This window comes from Erinaceus europaeus, chromosome X (genome assembly GCF_950295315.1).
Source record: "Erinaceus europaeus chromosome X, mEriEur2.1, whole genome shotgun sequence".
Lineage (NCBI taxonomy): Eukaryota > Metazoa > Chordata > Mammalia > Eulipotyphla > Erinaceidae > Erinaceus > Erinaceus europaeus.
The window spans coordinates 106,578,963-106,592,803 of record NC_080185.1 but is presented as its reverse complement, the minus strand read 5'-3'; the positions used below and the strand labels follow the sequence as shown (position 1 = coordinate 106,592,803).

At 45.1% G+C, this 13,841-nt stretch overlaps 1 protein-coding gene and 1 long non-coding RNA gene across 2 annotated transcripts in view; one reads left to right on the top strand and one right to left on the bottom strand.

Annotated features, from left to right (window-relative positions):
* Positions 1-6,544: 6,544 nt before the first annotated feature.
* Positions 6,545-12,466, bottom strand: NR0B1 (nuclear receptor subfamily 0 group B member 1). The gene is made up of 2 exons (XM_007518829.3): positions 11,256-12,466; positions 6,545-7,044 (listed from the first exon to the last, which is right to left on the bottom strand). The coding sequence occupies exons 1-2, from the start codon at positions 12,421-12,423 to the stop codon at positions 6,800-6,802; spliced, it is 1,413 nt and encodes a 470-aa protein (XP_007518891.1). The 5' UTR covers positions 12,424-12,466; the 3' UTR covers positions 6,545-6,799.
* LOC132535774 (uncharacterized) overlaps positions 10,072-13,841 on the top strand; it is a 128,926-nt gene continuing 125,156 nt past the window's right edge. Inside the window, exon 1 of the long non-coding RNA XR_009547476.1 lies at positions 10,072-10,343. This is a non-coding gene — a long non-coding RNA (uncharacterized LOC132535774). The remainder of the gene's footprint in view (positions 10,344-13,841) is intronic.

Below are 13,841 nucleotides of genomic sequence, written 5' to 3'. Positions count from 1 at the left end.
GGTATATATTTTGCCCTAGTTTATGGATACGTGTGAACATATGCTCTATCTCACGGGACCTGGTCTATATCTAGGTTTTGGGACTTTGTTAGCAAGTGAACCGCCTGGAATGGAATTAGAGGATACTATGAAAGGAAAGGTCTCACCCGAGTAATGAGGCTGAAGGGTTGACATTCCACACCTGAAGTCTCTGGACATAGTCTGAAGTGAAGCATGCTGAGGAGGTACTCCTTGCGTTAATTAGGTTGGGATGGGCGGATGCAATATTATTTGGTATGAATTGAGAGAAGCATGCAGGAAAGTGCGCCCCACCCTAAGGTTCCAGGACTGGGGGAAATATAGGCTCTATAGAGGAAATGTGAGGTTCCTGCTGTCTTAGGGTTCAAGAAGACAATAGTTATTGTTATAATCACATTATTTATGAATTGGGTTGAGTTTGAAAAATCCCTTTGTTATGATTTGCTGCATAACATCCAACATCACCATAATTTATGTCCTTTGACATTATTTGCCCCATTTTGTTGCCCTTGTTGTTGTTGTTGTCATTGTTGTTGTTGGATAGGACAGAGAGAAATCGAGAGAGGAGGGGCAGACAGAGAAGGGGAGAGAAAGATAGACACCTGCAGACCTGCTTCACCACTGGTGGAGAGACCCCCTTGCAGTTGGGGAGCCAGGGTCTCCAACAGGGATCCTTACATGGATCCTTGTGCTTTGCTCTGTGTGCTCTTAACCCTTTGCACTACTGCCCGGCCCCCTATTTTAATCTCTATCCAAAAGACTAGTGATGTTTCTGTTCCTTCACAAGACTGGGAGAATACAGTGAGCGATTAAGGTTTAAAGAGTTGGGAGTGGGGCAGTAGCGCAGAAGGTTAAGCACAGGTGGCGCAAAGCTAAGAACCAGCATAAGAATCCCAATTTGAACCCCTGGCTCCCCACCTGCAGGGGAGTCGCTTCACAGGCGGTGAAGCAGGTCTGCAGGTGTCTATCTTTCTCTCCCCTTCTCTGTCTTCCCCTCCTCTCTCCATTTCTCTCTGTCCTATCCAACAACGATATCAATAACAACAATAATAACTACAACAATAAAACAACAAGGGCAACAAATATTTTTTAAAACAAATATTTTAAACAAATATTTTTTAAAAAAAAGTTGAAAGAGTTTTATCCCAGGATTGGCCACATAGCTCACCCAGTCTGTTTTGTCATGCTTACTACCCAGTTTTGAGCCTGGCCCCCACTGTATTGATGGAAGCTTCGGTGCTGTGGTGTCTTTCCCTCTCTCTTTCTGCCTCCATCTCTCCTGTCCTTTCTTTTTTTAAATTAAATTTTATTTATTTATTATTGGATAGAGACAGGGAGAAATTGAGAGGGGAGGGGGAGGGAAAGAGACAGACAGAAACCTTCAACCCTGCTTCATCACTCATGAAGCTTTGGCCCTGCAAGTGGGCACCAGGGGCTTGAACCTGGGTCCTTATGCATGGTAATGTGTGCTCTTAGCCAGGTGCGCCACTGCTTGACCCTCATCTCTCTTTTTTCTGTCTGAAAAAGTTATCCCAGAGCATTGAAGCCTCAGTGATTAGAGAAAAAAAAAAGAGTTCCATCTCTAATAAGATGCACCAAAAATGTGTTCTGGGAATTATGCACTGAAGCATGGTCTATTGCATGCCAAATTTCAATTTTATGTACATAAATTAAGGCCTACTTCTTTCAATGTCCTTTCTAGCAGTAGATTTTAATGACTACTTCAAGCAATGGATGACTTCCTCACACAAAAGAAGCTGAAAAATCAAGGCCATGAATTTTCAGCTAGCATACCTGACGTTATGCTGAGTAATGGAGTGAAGGAAATGCAAAAGCTCTAAGGACACATACAAGGCACATGGGGAACCCTGTAGGTGAAGCCTTGCCCTGACTCATCATTTCAGTCACATACCAACAAAATGTCAGGAAATTACAACTAGGTGGATCAGATATTCTTTGTTCTCAAAATATTGTTTTCCTCTTTGTCTATAGGTAAGGACCTGTGGATCAATAATCATTTTGATTTCAGCCTGCAATTACCTTCTCTTTGCTTGAGTTCCTCTGAGTTATGAGCAAGGCTTCCTGCTCTGATGCCTCAGTTTGTTTTCTTGCTCTGGTTTTAGTGCGTGCTGAAGGCAAGTTCTATTATGATAATCCTTATTCTTTAATTTTATCAAGATGTGAATGTTAAGGAAAAGTAAGAGTAAAAATTTGATGGTTATAGGAGACTTGAGTCTGGCTCTACATGAGAGCACCTTTATCTATATCTATGTGCTCTTTGGCATGTTCAAATCATCAGAAAAAAAATTCTGCCTCATCTTGATAATATGTAAATCCACTTATAATAAACAAATGAAAAGTCTCATGGTGTATCTATGTATATATCAGGGTGGAAGTCAATTACGTAACTCAATGATGCATGTATGACAGGCCAGTTAACTCTATTATTGATACTTCATATGAAGTCTTGACTAGGAATTTTCCATAAATAAGACTGAATATATAAATGACTTTTAATGAATAATCAAACTCCTTTCTATAGTAAGAAAGTCCATGTATGTCCTACAATGTGCAGGATACTGTTCTGTCAAGAAGCTTAAGATTTGATGGTTGGATACATAATTCATTCTAAAGTATTCAACATATTGATGCCAAATCTTAATCCAAAGGGGCCAGGCAAAAGTACATCCTGTTGATCATACAGGTTCAAGCCCCTGATCCATGACTGAAAAGGAGGAGCTTCATGAGAGGTGAAGCAGGTCTGTAGGTCTCTCTCTCTCCTTTTCTATACACACCTCCCCTCCCAATTTCTCTCTGTTCTAGCAAATAAAACAAATAGAAAATAAAAGAAAAAATGGCTGCCCAGAGTGGTGGATTTGTTGTGCAGACATTGAACAGCAGTCATAACCCTGTTGGGGAAAAAAATAAAGATCTGGAAAGTCTTAGGGTCAGGGAAGATACCTTACTAATGCAACACAGGACTTTCATACCTGAGTCTCCAGAGGCCTCCAGTTCAATCCATGGCATCACCATATGCCTGTACCGAGTGGTGCTCTGCTCTCGCTCTTTCATGAAATTAAATCTTTCTAAATTTTTATTTGTTTATTTATTTGCTATAGACAGAAAGATATCAATAAAGAAGGGGGATGTAGAGAGGGAGAAAGAGAAATACCTGCAACATTGCTTCACCACTCATGAAGATTTCCCCCTGTATGTGGAGACAGACGAGGGGCTTGAACCCAGGTCTTTGTGCATTGCAACATGTTCACTCTACTAGGTGTCCAGCCACTCCCACCTCTATGAAAATAAATATTTAATTTTTTTCATTTATTATTGGATAAAGACAGATAAATTGAGAGGGAGGGAGGAGAGATAGCGATAGATACCTGCAGCTCTGCTTCTCTACTAATGATGTTTTCCCCCTGCAGGGGGGGATCAGGGGATTGAATCCAGGTCCATGAGCACCATAGTGTGTGTGCATAACCAGATGCGACACTGCCTGGCCCCTCAAAATAAATCTTAAATAAAAAGCAAAAGAAAGACTTATGAAGCAAACCATTTGACTTTCTTATGTATTTACTTCTGTTGCCCCTGTTGCTTTAATGTCGTAGTTATTATTATTGTCATTGTTGCTGGATAGGACAGAGAGAAATGGAGAGAGGAGGGGAAGACAGAGAGGGGGAGAGAAAGACAGACACCTGCAGACCTGCTTCACTGCTTGTGAAGCAATGCCCTTGCAGGTGGGGAGGGGGGAGGGGGGGCTCCAAACGGGATTCTTATGCAAGTCCTTGCACTTTCCTCCCGCTGTGCTACTGCCCAACTCCCACCATTTGACTTTCTAAGACAGACCTTCATATGAATTATTGCTGCTGCTTGTGATTTTTTTGGAGTTAGATTACCTTTTGAATTTTATTTATTTATTTATTGTATAGAGACAGAAATTGAGAAGGGAGTGAGGAGATAAGTAGAGAAACAGAGAGATGCTTGCTTCACCTCTTGTAAAGCTTTTCCTCACAGGTGGGGGATGGAGCCTTGAACCCAGGTCCTCCTGCATTGTGACATGTGCATTTAACAAGGTATGTCACCACCTGCAGGCCCCTAAATCTTATTTATTTTTAATGGGATATATTTTAATTGGCTAAGTCCAGGACCCCTAAAGGACCTAGATGAGATCAAAACTGCAGTTGGACCTCACAGAACCTTCTCCCACCTTTCCTGTGGGGAATCCTGTAACTAATTCTGTAAAATGCTGTGGCCAAGGGCATGGATTGTGGCCAAGGACAGCAACACTGAACCTGCTGTCCTTAGCATGACCTGTTTGCAAGGTCGACCCTTGGCTAACACCTGGAAACTTTGATTAAGGAGTGTTCCCTTACTCATCAGGGTGACTTAGCACACCTGTACAGCAAACAATGGGGCTTGTGCTGAGCGCCTTCTTTCTGTGTGTTTAGAATCAGGCACATGCTAGGTTGAGGGGGAGAGGCTTGTCTACAGTGATCAGCACTCTGTAAAAGCCCTGAACTTTCTGAGTTTCAAAGGATTTTCTTGAGTGGCTGAATTTCCACTGTTGGGGGGAGAATTCTTCGTGTGTGCCTCCTGAGGAGGACAGAAGCAAACCTTCACAGGATCTCTCCAGGTTCAGCTTCTGGCTCTCCCCCTTAGCAGTAGCTGCACCTTTGTGCCAAGTCTTAGCAGACAGATACTGAGTCCCTTGAGAACTCCTAGCAAGTCTCTGAATGGGGAGATGGCCATGGGGTCTCCCCAACAGTCACGGATGGCAATCTTGGGCATTTCCTTACTGAGTATGAGATGTGATAAGATGATCTTCATAAATGATCTTTACTTTTCAATTGTATTGACCACTGTTTATTTATTTTTCCCTTTTGTTGCCCTTGTTCTTTTTCATTGTTGTTGTAGTTATTATTGTTGTTGTTATTGATGTTGTATAGGACAGTGAGAAATGGAGAGAAGAGGGGAAGACAGAGGGGGAGAGAAAGATAGACATCTGCAGACCTGCTTCATCGCCTGTGAAGCGACTCCCCTACAGGTGGGGAGCCACGGCTGGAACCGGGATCCTTTTGTTGCCGGTCCTTGTGCTTTGCACCACGTGCGCTTAACCCGCTGTGCTACCGCCCGACTCCCTTGACCACTGTTTTGAACTTAGATATGAGACCTGCCATCATATAGTTTATCTAAGGTATTGATAAATAAAGGCATACACTAACATATCTTTGAACATATTTTAAAAATCTCATTTTAAACATTGTTTTGATCTAATTTGTTACCTTTGTAATACAAAGAATGTTTATTTGCTGCAGGATTCTGAAGACAATTCTTGAGATGTACATGGGATTCACCTGCCAAAAGGGTCCCAACAAAAGACAGCTGGAAGGGGGCTGGGCAGTGGAGCATCTGGTTGAGTGCACAAGTTACAATGTGCAAAGACCTGAGTTCAAGCCCTCAGCCCTCCCCTTCAAGGAGGAAGCTTAGAGAGCAGTGAAGAGATGCTGCAGGTGTTTCTCTCTCTTGGTATCTCCCCCTTCCCTCTCAAATCCTGTCTCTATCCAATAAATGAATAAAATATATTTAAAAAAAGGGACCATTTAAAAAAGAAGACTTCCGAAAAAGGGGAGAGGTGCATGGTGGTAGTAGGGAATAAGTCAAGACAAAGGGGGCATACATGTTGCGTTCCAGTGGTACACATCTAGAAACTGTGTTATAATGCAATATTTGTTTTAATGTTTAAAATTCAAAACAAGAGACTCCATGAGATATATTATTGCCCTGAAATAAATGTATCCAATGCTAACAAATATGCAACTGATTACACTTATTACATGTGAGAATGGCCATGTAGTGTCCTCAATTTTATCTGGGAACAAGAAGGAGCTAGCTCCATAGCTTACATGTAACAGGACAGCAGGAGCCAAGAATAAAATCACTTTGATTTCATGCCATGCTTGTTCATGTGACAGTGGCATAGAGGATGTATCTAAGAGGTGTATCAATTAGGAATTTATAGTGATGCTGTTCTTTTTGGAACTGTAACTGCTCTCATGAAATTTATGTTCCTTATTTATGTTCCTTGCTGAACTTTTTTTTTTTACTGTGTGCAGAGAAATCACAAATTAGAACTCTGGAAAATCTCTCATTGCACTTTGCGGTGCCTTTATGATCACAGATTGTCCCACCTGTTACAAAACAGTCTTCCATACACCTGACGGAAGTGGAAATGAAGAGTGAGCAAAGTCAACCCTCGCCTGCACTAACCAATCATAAAACTGAATTTCATGGTGTTACCCACAAAGACAATTTGTCTTTATATTGATGAGATTAGTAGGATTTTTTGTAGTCTTATATAAGCTGATAAAATATTTTTTCAAATCAACTTAAAGGTTAGTGCCTGAACATTTATTGTAACATATATTACCTATAAACATATTATCTGTAACATATTTATATGTGATTATATTATTATATTCCAAAAGTGTTTTTTCAGGTTCAATCGACAGAAAGAATCATTAACCATTGTGCAAATAGTTTATTAGTGCAGTACTCTGTTCTTTCATTCAAGAATCTACAGATAGGTTACTGTGGGAAATTGCTTTTCTTCGTAATGGAACAGGATTTCTATTGCAAGTAAAGTTTTCCCTTAATTGAATACAAAAATACTATGCATGTGAAAAATAATATGAAAGTTAATTTTGTGCTATTGCACATGCTTCTGCACAGAGAACCTCATCTTTCTTCTTGATGAGCTGCATGGGTGTGCCCCCTGCAGTCAGAGCTTTGCACAGAGCATCTCCAGCATCATGTCATCCATGCTGACTGTGCCAATGATGGGCCTGAAGAACAGTTCTGCAATGACGTTGACATTGATGAATCTCAGCAAGAAGAGGGCACTGTTCAGTTCAGCAAGCCTGGCCTGGTGCCCCCCATGCATCATCCTAATGTGTTCGATGAGGATCTGCTGAGTTCCCCACTGAAGCCCTTGAATGTACTTCACGCACCGCAGGCCCGGCAGGTCTGGAGAGAAAGGGAGGGAGGGAGGGGGAGAGAGAGAGAGAGAAAGAGAGAGAGAGAGATCTCATTATAGATAGTTCACTCACAGCATCTTTGCCAATTTTGAAAAAATACATCCACGCTGGCCCTTCCCAACTTGAGCAAGAACTTCCTAGAGAAAGAATAAAATGTCAAGTCAGTTCTAAATTTCCAGGAGCCATGCCTCTAAGAAAGAGTCAGAATTATTCTTATATTCAAAAACCACCATTTATATTGCCATATTTTAAAATCTGGTGGCACCCAGACAACAAATGTATACTCAATATGATGGTAGAATACTGTTTCATGAAGAGCCGGGTGATGGTACACTTGGTACAGCACACATGTTATTAGCATGCTTGAACACTTGGGTTCAAGCCCCTGGTCCCCACTTGCAGAGGGGACGCTTCATAAGCGGTAGAGCAGAGCTCTCCTGATCTCCCTATCAACCTCTATCAAAAAGAAAGAAAAGCAAAATGGTCACCAGGAACAGTGAAGCAGTGCAGGCATCTAGCCCCAGTGACAACCCTGATGGTAAACAAAACAAAACACTAAACAGTTTAATGACTTGCTGTTCCAGGTCACCAGGTGGGCAACTATGGAGAAATTAAAATTATCGAGTGACAACTTTTGCCAAATGACAGATATTTTATCACCCTCCTTCGAATTTCCCACCATTACAATAATGATACAGTCGGTGGAGGTAAGTGTCATGCCACAATGTGACTCTAAAGTCTTGTTTTATTTGCCTGTAGACTGAATTCAGACTAAAGTCTCATAATAACTTGAAAGGTGACATTGGTCACTTAGCTCAGTATGTCATAGTATCTGTACTGAGGAGCATTATAAGCGGGGAAGCAATTACAGAAGCCAGACCTTCCACCCTCTGCAACCCACAACGACCCTGGGTCCATACTCCCAGAGGGATAGAGAATGGGAAAGCTATCAGGGGAGGGGATGGGATATGGAGATCGGGTGGTGGGAATTGTGTGGAGCTGTACCCCTCTTATCCTACGGTTTTGTTAATGTCTCCTTTCTTATATAAATAAAAGACAAGAAAAGAAAAATAAGCAAAATGAAAAAAATAAAGTTCTTAGGAACATTCCAAAAGACTTTTATAAAAATTAAAGTGAGAAGTCTTGTGACCAGAAGAACTGTTCAGCTGGTAGAACACAGGACTTGCATACCTGAGGCTCAGGTTTTAATCCTCAGCACTACCTATACTGGAGTGCTGGCTTCTTTCATCTGAAACTCCCACATAAAATAAATGAAATGAGTCTTTAAAAATAAGTCTTTGAAAGTATTGTCTTGACAGTTATTCAATGGTTAAAAAGCAAACGTGAAAGCATCACTGATTGCAACATGGTTCAAACAGAAACTTTGCAAATAGAAAATGCTTGACCTTCTTGCAGTTCAGTGTGATTAAGTAAAATTGGGTAAAATAGCAATGCTGGAAAGGTTAAGTATATGTAAATTGTTTAAGGAGGTTGGTAAAAGAGGAAGTTGCTTTTAAAGATTCTTTGTGCCTCCATGATAATACTATTACTGTAAGGTTCTTTAACATATATATTTAAATAATTACCGATTTCCTGTTCTGTTGAAATGATTCCAATGATAGCAATTATTTAACCCTTTTCTACAAAATCCAACAGGAAAGTATTTTAAAAGCACTTTGTAGGGCTGGGAAGACAGCATAATGGCTATGTAAATGACTTTCAGGCCATAGGCTCTGAGCTCCTAGGTTCAATCTCTAGCACCACTTTAAGCCATAGCTGAGTGGTGCTCTGCTAAAACAAAGCAAACAAACGAACAAACAAACAAAAACCACCATGCTAATCACCCTAAAGCAGAAGAACCAGTCAGTGTTTGGATGGGGGTGGGAGTGCAGAGGGGGCCTAAACTGGTGGTGGGATTGGTGTGTAACATGTACCATAGAAGAAACTGTACCCATGTAATCAACTGTCTTGTAGACCATTATTTCCCCCAATAAAACACATAATAATAATAACAAACAAGCTATTCTTATTGTAGCAAATATCCAGTCTAATAAATACAGTGAGAACAAAACACCTATCTTTAACTCATACTCCAATTCTGATTACTCCAGTCTATGCATGAACAACTCCCTCTACTTGTAGGTTTTCATAATTCAGGCTTCAGACCCCATTTTACTGTGCTTAAATTTCATTGGTGAGTGGAAGAAGAGTCCCGAAGATCAACCCAAAACTTGACTTGTTAAAACTTCATCTTGTGTGTGTGTTGGGGAGGGATAGCATAATAGTTATGCAAAAAACCTTTATGCCTGAGGTTCTGAGGTCCCAGGTTCAATTCCCTATGCCACCATAAGTCAGAGTTGTGCAGTGCCCTTGTCTCTCAACCCACAAGGACCCTGGATCCATGCTCCCAGAGGGATAGAGAATGGGAAAGCTATTAGGGGAGGGGGTGGGATATGGAGATTGGGTGGTGGGAATTGTGTGGAGTTGTACCCCTCCTACCCTATGGTTTTGTTAATTAATCCTTTCTTAAATAAAAGAAAAAAAAACAAAAAAACAAAAATCTTTTAAAAACTTCATCTTGTGAATCCCGCATCACTTCCTTCATACCACACCTTTCCTCTCTCCCCCCTGCAAGTGGATTTAAAAAAATTATCTCAAAGTAAATTCAGGAAGGAAAAAAAGCAGATATATGGATTCCATAGTTTAAAAAAGGGGGGGGGGGAAGGTCAGAGGATACAAACAGATAAACAGCAAATAAAAGCCCACAGGCTTAACAGGTATTGCTTTTCTACTTAACTGCTGAACGCCTGCTAGTGAGAGGACTTGGAAAAGCAGAGCCACAATAAGGCCGATTTGTGCACACGTATTTGTGTGTGCGTATGCGTGAACCTGTGCGTGACAAAAGGGTGGGTTTAAGACCCAGTGGAGGAAAGAGGGAAGGGGGTGCACCCTTCGTAGAATATAAACTTCTGGAAGCTGAGCCCTCCTCTCATCTTAATATTCCAACCAAACAAGGCCCACGGTGCTTGTTTAGTAGCTAGACTACAGGAGCCAGCAACCAGTTTTCCAAATGCGCCTCCGAAACACCTGGGACACTCGACGCAAACTCGCGGGCCCGGAGGAGCTTTACCGGAGCGGAGCCTCTGAGGGAAGGACCTGGGGAAACGCGAAACAAGTTCCTTCCCCACGGCCCCGGGCTTCTTGGAGGCACAGGCAGGTTTGGAAGACGAGGATATAAAGCAGAGGTGACCCTTTAAGTCCCGAAACGACGTCTCTCCGTCCAGAAATGTGAGTACTGAACGAATAATTAATTCCTCCGTGCACCTTTCGAGCCTGCGAAGCGGGAGACTAGTGGCGTCAGGGAAACGGGTGTGTGTGTGGGGGGGACTGCTGGGGTGAGAAGGGAACTTTTAAAGAAAGCAGGTCTCGGCTCAGGCTGCTGGGAAACTAGCCGCCCACTTCAGGAGCCTTGCGCAAAGAATGCTGGCCCAACGGGACTCCACTGTGTGGAGTAGAGGGAGAACGTCCCACAGACAACCCGACCGTGATGGCGGGGCGGGGAGGGGGCGGGGGCGCCATCACCGGGTCAGGAAGCAGGTAAGCCGCGCGCCACCGTTCGCGAGTCTTTAACTTGCGCGCAAGGCCTCTTGGGAATAGGCGACCTGCGAACTCGGGTGGAGGTATAGGAAGTGACTTAGGGGGTGCCTGGGGTCCCTTCAAACTCGGAAATACTGCGCCCCAATTTTCAGTCTCTAGAGCGCCTTCTCCCCACATCCACCCTCTGGCTAGCCTTAATAGATTTCCTCCAACAAAAAGGGCTCCAGTCAATTCCAGGAATGGGTGCTAGAAAAGTTAAGCCGCAGAATTTGCAAGTGAACACAAACTTTGCAAACCTAAGTGGAGGGGTTTAACATTCTAGCGGAGGAGGCGTAGCCGCACCCCCTGAAGGCACAAACTTTTAGGCTCTAACAGAAGGTCTAGCAAAACCCTTCCCAGGCCCCCACCTCCCGCGAAGTTCCTGGGAGAAGCCCTCCCCGTCCCCCCAAGTAGTTTTTGACTTAGTGGCGATGTCTCCTCTGGTGCCCTTGTTACTTACTCCCCTGACCACTTAAAACGCCCGAGTACCCGCGCCCAGGTCAGGCACAACCCACCGCTTTGGGGATCAGAGGAAGGTCCAGAGCCCCAAGTGGACTCCCTTACCCGGGTTAAAGAGCACGGTCCCCTTGAGGTAGGCATACTCCTTGGTAGTGATGTCCAGACTCCAGCACCTGGCCAGGAAGCCTTTGATGGTTTGCACCTCGGCGGCCAAGGGCCAACTCACGGTCTCGGCCGGCGGGGCCAAATTTGGCTGCAGCGTGACCAGGGGTGGCGGCTGGTCTCCCGCCTCCTCCCGCCGCCTGGTGGTGAGGATCCTCTGCAGCAGGCTGGGCTCCGCCGGCTCCTCCGTTTCCAAGTTCAAGCGGTCCTGCGCCAGCTCGAGCAGGAGCAGGGGCGCCCAGCAACTGCGCACTAGCACCAGTTGCTGGTCCAGGGGTAGCACTTGGAAGCAGGGCAAGTACTTGACGAAGCGCAGCGTCTTCAACAGCCCAGCCGAGGCTGCCTCACAGACCACTTGTGGACTCTTGAGGGCCACCCGGCGCAGCGCGCCGCAAGTGGGGTCCCACCAGGGCGTCCCCGGCGGCGCCTCGGGAGCCGAGCGCGTTTGCTTGGCGCTCGCAGACAAGTGGTAGGGGGTGACGGACTGCCGCGGGTAGTCTTCTCCACAAAAGCTGCAGCGGGGCTGGAGGGCCAGCGGCCGTGCGCCCAGCGGCTCCTCTCTGCACCCCCGTCTCTGAGCACAGTGGGAGCGCTCCCACCACGCGCCCCCCGGCCGCGCCTCGGGTGCCTCCGGAGCCACGTGCGCTGGCTTAGCGCTGGTGAGCAAGCTGTAGAGGATGCTGCCCTGGCGCGGGTGGTCTTCGCCGCAAAAGCAGCAGCGGTAGAGGAATGCCATGGCCTGGCCGCCCCGCAGCCCCTCTCTGCCCAGCTGGGGCTCCGCGCCGCAGGAACAGCCCCAACAGGAGCCCCCCACCCGCGCCTCAGGCTCCGGAGCCGCGGGCGCTGGCTTGGCGCTGGTGAGCATGTTGTAGAGGATGCTGCCCTGCCGTGGGTGGTCCTCTCCGCAAAAGCAGCAGCGGTACAGGAGCGCCACTGCTTGCCCACCCGGCAGCCCCTCTCTCCCCACCGGGGGCTCGGCGCCACAAGAGCAGCCCCAGCACGGAGCCCCCAGCCGCGCCTCGGGCGCCTCTGGAGTCGCGTGCAGTTGCTTGGCGCTCATGAGCATGTTGTAGAGGATGCTGCCCTGCCACTGGTGGCCCTCGTCCGCCATGGCCCGCGGTGCCAGCAGCCAGGCTCTGTCCGGTGGCGGCCGCCTGGGATCTATTTATACGGAGCGCTCACGCAGGCGCGTCCGCGGTCTCTGCCTGGGCAAGGGCGCGGAGGGGGCGCGGCTGTGCTCCAAAGTGTTTGCCCATGACCTCGCTGCTTCCAGAGGGGAAAGATGCCCCTCAGAGGCTTGGGAGCTGGTGGCCACTCCTCTCTTTCCTTTCACTGCACCCTTCCCCTGCTTGTGGTAGACTAGGGAGCAGGGGTTTGGGGCTGGGTTCCAACTCTTGCTATTAAACCCCGCTTTGCTCCCTGTGTTGGGAGGGCAGAGTTGCTTAAAAAGGACTAATCTATTTCTAAGCCGCCAGGTTTCTAAACTTCCATTAGAAGTTGTTATGACTTGTACTTTCTGTCTGTATGGGGGGGGGGGTTCAGTTTCAGAGATGCTTGAAATATATAGGAACCAGCTTCCAATGGGAAGTGGGCAGATCTGCCCAATCTCAGACCCCAAGCAGACTTTCTGACTTGGCTCCGCATTTTAACAAGGTGCCCAACGAACTTGCACACACTTTAAAATATGGGGAAAAAAATTTGGTCAAAGGATACAATCATATGCTTTCTTTCTTTTTACTTCCATTGAAAATTGCAGTCACAGATATGGGTTGCTCAGCTCTGACTTATACTGATGCTGGTGGTTGAATTTGTTAGGTACCTCAGGCATGAAAGTCTGTTGTGTAAACCTACAGTGCAATCCCCCACCCCTGCCCCACAGAAGCATTCTGTTTAGCTCAGTTAGTATTTATGAGTGCCCACTGGGCCCTAGCAACCCTTAGATAGCTGAATACACAGCAGGATTAAAAGTGATTAGTGTATTATTATATAATAAATATGATTTGTCAAGTGATATATTAATATATGTAAGCAAATGCAGTTTGAGAAAATAACATTTACAAGGGGCTTCTCATATTTTCTACAGTGAGAATTTTGGTTACATTTAAAAAATAATTTAAATTCTTTATTAATAATATGTTGCATGATTATAAGATTACAATGTATAGTTCCACACCATACCCACCACTAAAGTTCTATATTCCCACCCTCCCACATTCCAAAGATACCACCAGAGTTCTCACAAGCCTTACAGTTTGCTTGCTTCTGGTTTTATTTATTTATTTTTTGCTGTGTTTGTTTTTTCAAGTTCATGTGAATCAGGTCTCTAGATGCCACATATAAGTGAAACCATCTGGTAGTTGTCTTTCGTCTCTCTTTTAGATTTTATTAGTGATTTAATATTGATTTACAAAACTATGAGATGACAGGGGTATAATTCTGCACTGTTTCCACCACCAGAGTTCTGTGTCCCCGTTCCTTCCATTGAAAACTGCGGTCACAGATATGGGTTGGCTGTTACTTCTCTGTCTA

Coding starts and splice junctions, on each gene's coding strand:
- NR0B1 (XM_007518829.3), bottom strand. CDS start 12,423: ATGGCGGACGAGGGCCACCAGTGGCAGGGCAGCATCCTCTACAACATG. Junction 7,045..11,255: donor GACCGTGCTCTTTAACCCGG/GTAAGGGAGTCC, acceptor CTTTCTCTCCAG/ACCTGCCGGGCCTGCGGTGC.